General features: G+C 44.3%; 1 protein-coding gene across 1 annotated transcript; it reads right to left on the minus strand.

Annotated features, from left to right (window-relative positions):
* Window positions 1-10,607: 10,607 nt before the first annotated feature.
* On the minus strand, window positions 10,608-14,826 carry LOC144597591 (EEF1A lysine methyltransferase 3-like). Its single transcript, XM_078407085.1, has 3 exons — window positions 14,656-14,826; window positions 13,411-13,522; window positions 10,608-11,011 (listed from the first exon to the last, which is right to left on the minus strand). The coding sequence occupies exons 1-3, from the start codon at window positions 14,824-14,826 to the stop codon at window positions 10,608-10,610; spliced, it is 687 nt and encodes a 228-aa protein (XP_078263211.1).

A 14,826-nucleotide genomic window follows, 5' to 3' on the forward strand; every position in this document is an offset into this window, starting at 1 on the left:
CATGATGTAATTGAATTACAGGATTGCAAGGAAGGGACAGTCTGCTCCTGTTTTTAAATTCTAGCCTTCTTATGAAAGGTGATCATTCAGGAAGTAAAATGAGCACCAACTGTAGGGACCAAACTTCCTACCTTTACATCAATGTTACCTTTACGTCTATTCTGTTGCCAAGATGTATGTGCGAACCCCGAGCTTATTGCCACCTTTTGGGCATTTTGCCTGTTCTCAGATGCCACACGACAGCTGGTCACTGATGCCTAATATTCGATTTGGTAATACTACAATTTCAAGGACTGGAATATTAAGTATATTACACACCGGATCAATATAGTCGGACGATGGCGCGGCGAATCACAGCGCTGCCTCGCAGTGCCAGAGGCCGCTGTTCAACGGTCTCTGGCACTGCGAGGCAGCGCTGTGATTCGCCGCGCCATCGTCCGACTATATTGATCCGGTGTGTAATATGCTTAATATTCCAGTATATGCTTCTTTTAATTGGCCGCTGTAAATTGCCACAAATATGTAGCTTAGTGAGAGAAATTCTGAGGATGGTGGGGATGCACGTTTATAGCCCAACAGCGGCGGTTGGTGCAGTTTCAACAAGACAAGAGTTGGTGTAATGTGGGGAGAATGAAATGGGCTAGGGTAGGATCAGTGTAAGAATGGGTGTTGGTGGTGGGTGCCGACTCGGTGGGGTGTTTCCCTGTTGTATCTTTAGGACGCTGTGACTCTAATAATAAACACGAATTCCTCTTTAGGTTGGCTCAGCTAATCCAGCATGCTCAGGAACTGTTTTTCCATTAATTATAAAACGTTATCATTAATGAACTCTCACTATTTTGGTTCGCGGTGACTATGATGGCTCAGAAATGCCATTGTCTCTCTCAATTAAAATAAAAAAGAAGCATAAGAGAATTCAACAGCGATAAAGAAGACATAAAACTCACACGAAGCTGCTTCTCTGTCAAGGCAGTGATGAACAACTGCGTTTACTTCCGCTCTTCTTGGAGGTGCGTGTGGTTCACTTGAGCTCAGGCTTTATACTGCCAAAATCTCGCAAGATTTAACGTTGAACGGCCTTGGTCTAATTTTGCAATCCTCGCATGTGGGTCAAGGAGAGAAGATGCGAATGAAACATCGGTGTCACGTGTGGGACCAGGACACGATTTACTGAAAGGTATTCCAAAAAATCACCGCGTTATTGATCGAGCGAGTTTGGATAAGTACCTCCACACAAGGATTCCCGGGGTTTTTAACTTTCCCTTCGCAGCCTTAAGCTGCATTGTCAATACCGGAAATTTTGCAGTCTCACCGCAGTGTATTAAAATGAAATTATTTTAATTCTAAGACTTATCTCAGCCTGTAGAATTCCGGTTGTCGTCGATCTCCCCATTGGATAATCGGACAATTACCAAGTAAGGATAAATAACTTTAAAATTTTACTCATGTTGTTTTCAAAACGTTCGATACTTTTCTGTCATGTTGGATAGGGATGTGAGGGAAGGGGTTGTCGTGCGTTATCGTGTAAAACATCTAAGTTGCGGTTAACATTGAGAGTTTTGAGCAAACGGGGACTAAATAGTCATTTTTGGCGCCATATATTTAGTAAAATGCATCGCTTATGAAAGCAACACTGCTTTCCCAAAAACTATGTAGGATAAATGAGATTTTGCGCTCCACTCCATCCAGTTATCCTATCCCAGGTGGTGTCAAGCGATGGGGTCCAATATAGCCAACCCAAAGGTCAAATCAGACAAGTGGCATGAGTTAAAAATTTTAAAAAAGTAAGTTGATTAATTGTCTCATTTACCACCATATTGGCAGCTGGAATTAGCTCATGCCTACATCCAAACTAAACATGTCGCTTCTTGGTGAGGCTTACGCGAGGCACCGAGGCGAAAAAATCGTGAATCAAGAAACAAATTATGTGAATCGACTTTCAGTGAGCATTACCGTCCTTGCCCACTACAGCGTAATTCCAAATTCCGTCGCTTTCCCATGGCTAAATCGGCTAGACTGGAGGCCGAAACCCCTCATTGGACTTTCACACTGGGTTTCAAGGTAATCGTGAAGACTAATCCTCTGAGTTATTGTTTGATGTTTAACAGATAGGTTGATTTATATGAATGACTACAGAAGTCAATCGCACATTGATAGGACGCCTCATTGCTTCTATCGCTCACAGTTTGCCAGAGTGGCGAAGACATTCTTACAAATTAAGATCACCAAGTACTACTTTCTGCACTAAATGTACTTTGGTTCTAGTACGGGTTGTTCGGGATTTTATGTGTTATCACCGTTTCCACTCAACTTGTTCCTTGTCAGCGAAGTGTTCATTTTGGATTTGCCAAGGCAGTCGCCCAAGGACTGTGATCATTGTGTTCGTTGCAATAATGCTACAATGTAATTTACACTGACAATAAAGCCTCTGGCCATATCCGAACGACAGTGACTGGTGGAAGCAGTTGTGCTTACGGGCAGTAAACCACTAGAATTCTCAGTATCCACTAGAATTTCCTTTCTTTTTTAGATTTAGATTTAGAGATACAGCGCGGAAACAGGCCCTTCGGCCCACCGAGTCCGCGCCGCCCAGCGATCCCCGCACATTAACACTATCCTACACACACTAGGAACATTTTTTACATTTACCCAGTCAATTAACCTGCATACCTATACGTCTTTGGAGTGTGGGAGGAAACCGAAGATTTCGGAGAAAACCCACGCAGGTCACGGGGAGAACGTACAAACTCCGTACAGACGGCGCCGGTAGTCAGGATCGAACCTGAGTCTCCGGCACTGCATTCACTGTAAGGCAGCAACTCTACCGCTGCGCCACCGTTTCCACCGACACTCAGTCCGAAGAAGGGTCTGAATCCGCAACATGGCCTATTCCTTTTCTTCAGAGATGCTCTCTGATCCGCTGAGTTATTCCAGCTTTTTGTGTGTCTATCTCCTGTAATCGCTCCTCCTGTGCCAAAGCTGATCCTCTGCACGGATTACCATTCATTACACGTCTGTTTTGCACGTCTGGTTTCTGAATCTTTTCTATTAGAAAATAGTTTACGCCTTTATTCCTTCTACTAAAGTGCATCACCTTACACTTTGCCGCGCTCTATTTCAGTTGCCACTACCTTGCCCATTTTCACAATCTGGCCACTCTTCTTGCATCCTCAACACTACCTGACCCTCCACCTATCTTCCTATCATTTGCAAAATCGTAAACTCATCAATTCCAGGTCATTAATATATAACGTGTAAGATTTGCTGACGCGACACCCCCTCCTGCGGAACACCACGTCACCGACAGCCCCATTTATTCCCACTCTTGGCCTTCTAACAGTCAGCCAATCAGTTATCCATGCTGGTGTCTAGCCTTTAATATTGTGGGCTCCTTTATTGTTGTGCAGCCTCAGGTCCGGCACTTTATGAAAAGTCTTCTGAAAACAACCATTCAATCCTTTTTTGGTGGCAAAACCTGACCCGTGTAAACGCAGTCTCCAGCTTTCCTGGTCAGCAGCTACCTGACTGATGACGAGACATGGAAAAGGTGAAGAAGGTAGAGAAAGCAAAACAGCTTCCCTGATAGACCCACCAAACACCGATTCTCCAAACTCAGCGGTGAGGTGGAAGCGCGGGACCTTTCCCAGAAGTTAACAATGAGATGAAAATAATCGCCGGAATAGGCCACACGACAATGTTGTTGAGGGTCGCCATTAGTAGCACACTTTCACCTTCGGCCTTCGACATTCGACATTCGACCTACTAAAGTTCAACTCATCACACTTGCTCAGATTAAACATCTGCCATTTCACCGCCCATTTCTGTACCCGGTTTATGTCCCGCTGTATTCTTTGCCATCTGCAAACCAAGCTATCTATGTTTACGTCCAAGTCATTTATATATGTGATTATATGTACATGTCTCAACGATGTATTGGCAAATCAGTGACTGTAAATTGAGCCTCATTGAAGTCCTGCACTTGGCTGATGTGGCCGTATAGAATATGCAGGATGAAAAGGCTGCCTCGTGCCCCAGTCAACTGCCTTTCTGCTCTCCTCAACTAGTCCAGGACAGTTAGTGGACGTTAAAAGCTGGTATCTTTGGCGGCACTCGTGTCCAAAAATTGAACAAATGTCGAATCAAGGCCTTTGGCTTCGAAGGAGAGATTTGCTGTTGTCGCATTCCAGCATATTGCCTAGAAAACGAAATAGCATGGCAATATTTCAAGTCCATCCGCTGATGTAATGGACAACACCGGGCTTCAGGAGTATGAGAATGGCAAGATAGGTCAACCCATCAGGTGTGAATGGTACTCGCTATTTAACACGGTTATTTCGGGGGGGGGGGTAAGGGATTGGAGAAGGAGTGGGGCTGAAGTTAAAATGTTCCCACTGCTTATAGGAATGATCTTTTATTCTCAGACGTTCCGAGCCGAAACTTAATGAACGCACCCAACAGAAACATTCCTTCACCAGCGGTTATTGCTAACAGCGCGCAGTCTGAAGAAGGGTCCCGACCCGCAACGTCTCCCACCCAAATTCTCTCGAGATACTGCCTGACCCACCGAGCTATTCCAACATGCTACGTCCTTTTGTGTAAACCAGCATCCGCAGTTCGTTGTTTCTAGCAATTTCCGAAGAGCATTTGGCGCCCCAATAGAGCTGCACTCTTATATTAACCAAGTAATCGTGGGACCGCTAGAAACTTAGAAACATAGAAAAAACGAGCAGGTGTAGGGCGTGCAGCCCTTCAAAATGATCAAGGCTGCTTATCCTTATATATGAAAAGCGCTATATAAATGTAATGCATTATTATTATTATTATTATTATTATTATTAATCCGTTAGCCTACCATTGGTTTGATTTCCTACCATTTGCCCTGATCCCTTTAGCGCAAAATGATTGTTTTTATCTCCGTGAACATACTTATGTCTTGTGTGACCACAAGGCCAAATAATAACGAGACGATCAGCGCCTATGACACAAAACACACAATCAAAGACAAAGAGAAGAATGAATTTGTTATAAAGATTGTCGCTGATTACTTTCAGGCTTTATTTAAAGCGGGGTACTGGTAGACGTTTAACAACAAAACATTGCAACCTATGCTGAAGCCGAGTTTCTAAGACCTTTTTTTCTCTTCTTCAGGATTGATGAGTTGCATCGCCAGTCGTGCGCCTAATGCACCACTTCATGTTTCCTTTACAACAAAGAGATGTTGCAGTCTCTGCGAATTGGCAGGTTAGAGAGTAGACGGAAGCTGACATTCGCACCAGCAGGCCGCCACGGTCCCGATTAAGCTGGTATTTACAGGTTATATCCACTTTATGTTTTTCTGAGTTCTAAGGCCTACACCAAAAAGAACATCGCAAAGCACGGAATGCCGAACATAACGTCCCACAGCGTCCGGCATCGTCAGATTGATTCGGTATATAATCGCCGGATTATTTACGGCAATGTGTGGACGTTAAGACAAGCTGAGGTGCTGTTCTTTAATAAAATTGTTAGCGATGGGATCTGGAAATTCCAGGCAAACGTCGCTCCTCAAATCTGCATTGGCAACCGGTCACCTTTCGTAAAGCGCGAATGGAGAAAGTGCAACGCTCGGCATAATAATTGGAGTCAATTAAAAAGCAAAAAACCCCCAGAAAAGATAAATCTCAAATAAAAATTGCGAGACAAAGGAACTGCTGTTGCTGAAATCAGGAGGAAATCAGCCAATCAGGCATCATCTGTGGAGAGAATGGATAGGCGGCATGAAGAGCGGCGGCGGGGGGGGGGGGGGGGCGTGATTGAAGTTGGGTAAGTGACAAGCGCTGCAAGTATTCTGGAAACATATGTGCCTGTGGTAACGAGAATGTGTCAGAACATGTTACCGGGGGGGGGGGGGGGGGGGGTGAGGGAGGGTCTCACAGAACTCATGTGAGAGAGTGGAGAACTTCTTTAATGTGGGCGTAATTTGTGGAACGAAAAAAACTGCTGGAAACATTCGAACTCATCCACACCCAGCGGCCCTGCAACAGCCTGGGCCTCGGCTGGATTGGGCGCCGCTTCAAAAGAGCTGAGCACGTAGACAAAACGCGGCCTACACCGGTGGAGCAGGGACAGAGCAGCGGTGGGGGACACAACGGCATGCTCACCCGGGGACCCTGCAACGCCGCCGGGACAACGGGCATCACGGTCAGGCCAAGATCGCTGTATTTACAAACTAGGACTCGAAAATGGCGTCAAGAACTGGCGGTTCTCTATACTGTCACAGTGTGCTACTGCTATCCGCTGTACTGTATCTGAGATGTTTATCTAAGATCTATTCTAGTGCTTCTGATACTTATACCAAACTGTATACAAAAATGAATGTCACCATATAACGGTACATGTGATAAATAAAGTACCATTGATGCTGGCTTCAAGAAAGGCTGACATCTGATTCAGAACGGGCTATTTAAACAATAATCAAACAGACAGTAAGTGCATTCAAAATGGACATCTGCAGGGTCAGGTTTGTTATCAATTGCGTTCAAGGCCAATAGCTGGCTTCGCCAAAGGCACTCGTTCTCCCATTATTGGTGCACGCGAGCAATGCTGGGGATGTGTTGGTTGGAACAGTACCGGGTGTGTAGGGTGAGCTTTGTGGGCGAGAAGGACAGAGATTTGGCATCGGATGTAATAATTCATGTAACAGCGCATATTCATATTTTGGTCAGCCCTCATAGAAATATGGCTAACCCACAATTATTGTGATACAAAGACCTATAATCTGATTTGTATCATTTACTCGAGAATTCTTTCGTTTACGCACGTAAAGCTTTGCACCAATATGAAAAGATCTCTAACCGTTTTTCCCCTTGTTTTATGTCTCACGCCGGGCTTCCTTCTTTACAACTTAATTGACGGTAGTTTCCGAATACCAATATCTTGACTTATTTGAGTGTACCTCATTATCCTCAGCCGTTTATGATGCACAATGTTAAGATGTACGGAAACATGATTTCTGCGTTGTTTTAACTTGGACCAAGGATATTTAAGTCAATGCTTTCCAGCAGAACAATTAAGACACGGGGAACCGCGGCAAACAGAGGGCGACAGGATACAGGTGAACTAACTGATTGAAAACATAGTCCAGTGGATCCTTGGTGTCTGACTGAGCGGTCATCTATTTCAGCTTTGTATGCATATACCAGGACTCTGCTTCCACGGCTCTCCGGGCAAGGAGATCCAAAGAGCCACAGCCCTCTGATTTAAGAAATTCTTCCTAACTCGGTTCGAAATGGGTGCCCTCTTATTCTCAACCACGCTCTGGTTCCTGACCTCCCAGACCTCGGTGAGCTAAAACATCCTCTCAACATGTCTTCCGCCGTGCTCCATAAGAATGCGAAGCGTTTCAATATCATCGGCTTTCATTCTTACAGACAGGAAACTCCCAATCTGTTTAACCTTTCCACGCCGGACAATTCTTTCAAATCCGGCAATTTGCTGGATCCACCTTCATTGAATCACCTTCAATGAAATATGAAATCTCAAATATTGGGAGTCAATTGTTCACAATGCTCTCTACGTATCTTGCACAACTGCCGCAACGCTACTGCTTTTGTAAGACAACGCCTTTGAAATAAGGGTCAACCTCCCACTATTCTTTGCCAAGAATGGAGATCGCAAGGGCAGAGATTTTTTGTGTCAGTCAGCCATTGGCGATTTACCAGCCAAGGCTGCGCCGTTCCTTTATTTAAGAAAGGTAGCAGAGATAAGGCCGAGAATGTGAGACCAGTGGGCCCTACCTCGGTGCTGGAAAGGTTGTTGGAAGGGAATCTGAGGGAAAGCATTAACTTGCATTTGGAAAATCAAGGATAGATTAAGGATGGACTGCATGGCTTTGTGCATGGGAAGTAATGTCTCACGAATTTATTGATCTTTTAAGAGGTGACCAACAAGATTGATGAGGGCAGGTGTTCAGTAAGACCCGGTGGCTGAGTGGCCAGAAGCTGAGAACACGTTGGACCCTCAATTGACTTCATATAGGAAGCAGAGTAGGAATGGAGGGTCATTTTGTTGAGATTGGAGGCATGTAACCAATGGTCCGCTGCAGGGATCAGTGCTGGCTCCCCTGTTGTTTGTCATATACTGTACGTTCATGATTTGGATGAGTATTAGGTGGGTGATTAATTAGTTTGCAGATGACACCCAGATCGATGGCATGGGACACGATGAAAAAAGGTTTAGATGATAACTGGATATTGATCAATTGGAAAAGAGGGCAAAGTAATGGTAGATGGATTTTAATCGGGACAAGTGCAAAGCGATATACTTTGAGATGGGAAACCTTGCCTTCATCGGCGAAAACATGTGGTGTAAAGTTGGGACGTCGTGTTACAGTTGTTTGGCTTCACTTGAAGTATCATGTGCACTTCCGGTGGCCACAGTATGGGAAACCCGCGATTAAGCTAGAGAGGGTGTAGAAAAGATTCACAAGCATGTTTTGGCCGGGACCCTTCGTTAGATCCAGAACGTTGCCAACACATTCTCTCCAAAGATGCTGCCTGACGCCCTGCTTGCCTTCACCACTTTGCGTTGTGCTCAAGGTTCCAACATCTGCAGTACATTGTGTCTTCAGAAGGATGTTGCCTGGATTCGATAGCTGGAATTATTAGTAGAAACTAGAGCCGCTGGGCTTTGTATTACCTGGAGCGAAGGCGTCTGATGATGAAATTGTATAAAACTATGTGATGAATAGATGTGGGAGATAGCCAAAGTTTGCCATGGTAGCAGTTTCAAAGAGAGAACATATTTATGTCAGGGGTGGGGTTAATGAGTTCCGATGGGTAGTTGTTCACAGAAAGAGCAGTAATAATCTGGGGCGAGTCGGTGGAGATGATGGAAGCAGGAAGAGTAACATGATTTTTAAAAAGCACCTGGACAGGCACATGAATGAGCAAGACAAAGAGGGAAATAGCAATTGCCGTCAGTACAGATAGGCATGATGGTCAACTTATGATAGGCTGAAGGTTCCGTTCTGTGCTGTACAACTCTATCGCTCTTTGAAGCTGCTTCAGGAATAATTTATGCATCTCACGTTCAAACAGCGTTGGTACGGTAATCTACCTTAATAATGGAAGCAGAGAGAACAATATTATTGTCAGAGGTTGCCAATCGTGGTGGTGAAATTCCTCCTGCCTGCCGTCTATGTCATAATTAAGCGGCAAAATTAGTCATTACAGTATTCTATCGGACGTAGCACAGGAATGTAGTAATTTAACACGACCCATTCTGCTCCGGTTAGAATAACCTGGTTTCAATAGTTTGGCTGGGATTAACCACCAACGATATTGACAAGGGTGGAAGTTTCGTCCTTCAAAGCATATCTGGCAGCTACTTTCTATGGAGCAGTTTGGCATTACTGCCAACTACCTTTGACGGAGTACACGGAAGTCCCCAACCAGGCCACAATCTAACTACCAATGTTTCTTTGATTTAAGGTTAACTGTTTCGTCGGATGACGCCACGTGGACGGCAGGACTTAATGGAAGACTGTTTGCTTCTTCTTGCTTCTGGGATGAATATTTACGAACGTTCCTGTTTCTTTTCTCAGAATGTACAAGTTGTTGTCAACCTTCTATTGGACTGGACAAAATCTGGGGTGGAGACAGAAAACAGGAACGTTCCCCCACGGACATATCGCGGGCAGATCTAGCAATTGTGATACTAGCTTTCGGTACTAGTTCTGGAGGATAACTGACTTGGGCTTGGTCCCCGCTTAACTCGCCAATCGATGAGCGGTCTGAGAGAGCAGAGTGGCTTCCAAGACCAGTCACGTTGCCGAGATACCTGAAAATCATTTGCATCAATTAAAGACTGCAGATTTCAATCACATCAGATGAGTAGATGGTTTACCGTAATCCGTCTTGAACTTTACCGACAACCTTTCTCACAGACATGTTTTGGTTTATTTTAAACAATTAGTATTCTCGTGGTGCTACATGGTTTTTCGAAATAAAAAATCGCACGTTGGGCTTGCATATTTACGTAGAATTTATTGCTCTCGTAACATCGCAGTAACATGCCTACTTTAATGTATGTCAAACGCAGAGTACCTTAGCATTCATATCCAGGGCTGTAAGCAGTAGAACTGAACATAACATAAGATGTGCTGGTCTTCCTGCAGTTATGGATATGCATTATGGAATTCTGTAGCAAATACTGGCACCAAACATATCCAATTTATCATTGAAAAAAATGTTAAATATTTTTGTTAGTGAAACACAAAATGTTGGAGTACCTCAGCGGGTCAAGCAGCATCACAGAAGGACATGGACAGGCGATATTTGTGGTATGAGGAAAGGTCCCGACCAGAAACGCCACCTGTCCATTCCCTCCAGAAATGCTGCTTGACCCGCGGAGTTATTCGAGCATGTTGTGGTTCACTCAAGATTCCAGCATCTGCAGTTCCCATTGTCTCATAGTTCGGTTTCCAGATAAATCTTTGTTATAGATAATGCAACAATGCATCATAGAGGAGCTGCATAATGCTTAACGTGTTAGTGGAACTGTATATACTTGCTACGTATGATGTATGCGTTATTGAACGAGAGACAAATATATCCGTTTGAGATCCCCTATTTCATAACATGCCCTGGACTAATTTTAGTCAATTTGTACACAACTATGCATTTCGGCTCTAATCTGGTCACGACCTCGCAGCTAAAGTAGTCAGGCAGGATGACGTCATGGAAAGGAATGGACCCATTCCCGGATCGGAGTTCGGAGGAAAGATAGATCGTAGTCCCTTCATTGCAGAGATAACGCAGTGTTTCCAACAGCGCCGGGTAGCAGATTGAACTGTAGACAATATCCGAGCCCAGAATGAAGTCGTAGTCGGTGGGAAATCTGGTTTGATCTTCTCCCCAAATCAGCGAACTAACTTTTAAACGGTGTCGGCATGCAGTTGGGACATTGACAGCAATATTGCTGTTTATTTGCTTCAAGGTATCCGGTTTGTCCGTCATTGTAACATTGCCACCTGAGAACAAAAGAATATGTCGGTGTTTAATTCACGGTTATACTTGAATCCAGCACTTGAACTGTGTTTGTGGAAACGAAATATTACACCTCGCCGCAGAAGAGTGAAATAAACATGTAAATAGAATCGCGAATACCCCTGCGCTTACAAACCTCAGATTCTGCTGATGAGAGCCCTCTCCTAGAAACAACTGGAGAGGGATTCGAAAACATAAAACGAGAGGACCAGAATCACAAAAGCACGGCACAAAAATGACGCCTACCACCCATGTCGTCCAGACCGATTAAAGCCCCTTCTACTACTACTTTTATTGTGTTTATGCTATCTTGGCAGATCATACCATGCATGTAGGGAGGGACGGGAGAAAGAAAATAAATATCGTGCATATGCAGAAATGTTAGGTTATCCACTTTGGTGGGAAGAACAAGAAAGCAGATTATTATCAGAATGGTATCAGATTATGTATAGGGGAGGAGCAACGAGATCTGGGTATCCTTGTGTATCAGTCACTGAATGTAAGCATGCAGGTACAGCAGGCAGCGAAGAAAACAGATGGTATGTTGGCCGTCCTAGCGTGAGGATTTGAGTATAGGTGCAAGGAGGCCTTACTGCAGTTGTACAGTGTCCTATGAGACCACACCTGGAGTATTGTGTGCAATCTTGGTCTCCTAATTTAAGGATGGGCATTCTTCTTATTGAGGGACTGCAGCGGAGGTTCACCGGGTTAATTCCCGGGATGGGGGGACTGACATATCATGAAATAATGAATCGACTGCGATTATATTCACTGGAATTTAGAAGGATGAGAGGGGATCTTATACAAACAGATAACATTCTTAAGGGATTGGACAGGCTAGATGCGGGGAAAATGTTCTCGATGTTGGGGAAGTCCAGAACCAGCGATCACAGCTTAAGAATAAGGGGTAGGCCATTTAAGACTGAGATGAGGAAAAACCTTTTCACCCAGAGATTTGTGATTCTGTGGAATTCTCTGCCACAGAAGGCAGTGGAGACCAATTCACTGGATGTATTCAGGAGAGAGTTATAAATAGTTCTTTGGGCTAACGGAATCAAGGGATATTGGGAGAAAGGCAGGAACACGGTACTGATTCAGGTTGATCAGCCATGATTGCTGGTAGTGGGAATTGCAGGAGGTAGTCGAAGGCTGTGGAGAGACAGTGTGGGCAGGATCTTGGAGAGTTTTGCGGAACAGAAGGACCTTGCAGATAGACAACGTGGTTCGGATAGCATACTGAGTGCTAACCTTCCTTGGTTGGTGAATTGATTGCAGAGTTAGGAGGGTTACACTCCTACTTTTATCATCTTGGTCAGCCCTCCGATGGATTATTGCATGCAATTCTGTTCACCAAGAGTTAGGAAGGAGTTGAGAGCTGGATAGGGTATAGAGGAGATTCTCGGGATATTGATTAAGGTGAAACAGTTTAGTTGTGAGGAAAACCTCGAGAAGGTTTGTCGTTGACACTAAAAGCGAAGAGATTAAAAAGAAAAATATGTGTGATGTACAGGATAATTATAGGTTAACTGCCCTGCACAAATTGCCCCCAGTGTTTAGGGAGTGGATTACATCGAGCTAGTGTGAACGGGCGATCGATGGTCGGCATGGACTCGGTGGGCCGAAGGACGTGCTTCCCAGCTGTATCTCCAAACATAAGAGCTGTGTAGAGAGAAGACTGCAGGAAAAGTGTCCCCTTAGCAGAGGTAGATAAAACTCGAATACATGGGCGAAGGGGGAAGAGATTCAGAAGAGATATGAGGAGGACCCTCACCACTCAGATGACAGAGCCTTTCCCGACTGCATTGCCTAATGGAGTGGCTGAATGAACGTTGAATCGTCTCATTTGCGACGGGCTATTCACCAAGTGCTGGGCAATAGGTGCCCAATGGTCGGCATGAACGAGTTTGGCCAAGTGGCCTTTTTCTATGGTCATCGATTCGATGTTTCCAATTAGCTCAATCGTAAAGACAAGTTATTTTGTTTTATATTTGAAATATGACCAGATTAAGCGGCGTCCTAATGAAAGGCGAGTACCGGTGGAATTCAGATCCGATTCATTTGGCAGCAGCTTTACTAAACTGTAATGTTTCAAATATAAACCCGGAGGTATTCCCTTTCCAGAGAACTGTTGCCGAATATCATAAGTGACCTCGTGACATTTTTGCTACAGATTGACCGACCCTTCAACGTCACTTCATATCTTTTGAAGGAAGAAAGGCTTAAAGTAAGGAAACTATTTTTCCCAAATCGTAAAGGAATTGAATGCGTTAAGGGAGTAATCAATCGCATGCTTTGTCGTCACATAAGAAATCACCCCATCGAGCCATTGACAGATCCCCCTATTCAGCAATAACATCTGATTCAATGTAAAAATAACACTCACCCAACAGAGCTGCTAATATCCCTACGATTCCAGTGCCAGATCCCAGCTCAATTACTTTCTTCCCAGTGAAACTGATGTCCTCCTTCTCAAAGTACTGGCAAAGAGAAACGCCCTGAAAAGGTTGGAAACATGAACGTCAACGATTAATTTGTGGGAGTTAGATCAAATAACGAACTGTAGAGATTAAAGAAGACAATAGAAAGGGGCACTCCGACCATTTCCTAATCCAGTCAAAGTGCGGGGCTGACCTTTTAAACTCCGTTTGAAAAGAACATTCCACGGCATAAGGATATCTCAAAACGTTTCACCAATTCAGACATTTAAAGTTTAATCCCCATAATGATGTAACGAAGTTTCGGCAGCCAATTCAGATAAAAGGGAAGATGATTGGCCAAGGCAATGGAAATATATCTACCATATACAAATAATGCAGGGGAAATGTATAAGTCCAACTCAGAGAATGGAGCGCAATTTCGGTTCAAAGTCTCATCTCTGCGATAGCTTTGAGTGCATGGTTGACTCCGTGATAGATTCAGAAGAGGGAGGATTGGTTCCCCCGCCTACAACTTAGGACGGAAGGATTCTACAGAGTTTGGCTGAATATCTCAAATGCAAGCTTAAAACAATTGGGAGCATCTCGCTCCCACCTTTCGTCAATGAAGGGCCGCTCGGTCAATTAAAGCCGCCCATCGACGCAGTTACACATCGCGATACAGAGATGCAAGGGCCAGTACGACGATAATCGTCCTTACCCTGTTCTTAAGGCGATCTGTGCATCGACGATCTTTACTAATATGATGCCTTTTTGATAAACCGCGAGGGTCGGAAATTGGTGCGGAGCTGGGGTTTGATGCTTCTGAGCAGCCGAGAGAGATCACAGTGCGAGGAATCGTAAGGGGGTCGGCGGGGGCGCAACGGGTGGAAATGAAGGCTAGCCGTAATGATCCGTAACTATCAGGTTGATTGATAATTATTTTTTTTTTAATCTGCAGAAATGTCCCTCAACATCAGGCACTTGATAGGTGAAAACGAATGTGCTGTTTACAATTCGTGGGACGTACGCGCGGCGCACTATGTTAACACAGTATCTTATCTCTGATGTGCTTTTTAGACTGTTTGTTCAGGAAATGTATTTCCTAGTAACTGAAAACAGGAAGAAAAGGATAACATTAATCTGCTAAACTGATAAGATATGTGGCATTAAATTTAGTTTGTTTCTCTACACGACCAACGCAATGGACTTACAGCGTCCCAAATATACGCGGAGATACCCAATCTTGAGTCCATCATTCGAGCGATCTTCAAACTAAATCCACAAAATTCGAAGTTGTTCCAGCGGATTAAAGTCGTCGATTCATGATCATCATTCTCGCCGCTGTCGTTCTTGGGATGTTGACCATACTGTATCGTTGCCAT

The sequence above is a fragment of the Rhinoraja longicauda genome, chromosome 10 (assembly GCF_053455715.1).
Source record: "Rhinoraja longicauda isolate Sanriku21f chromosome 10, sRhiLon1.1, whole genome shotgun sequence".
Lineage (NCBI taxonomy): Eukaryota > Metazoa > Chordata > Chondrichthyes > Rajiformes > Arhynchobatidae > Rhinoraja > Rhinoraja longicauda.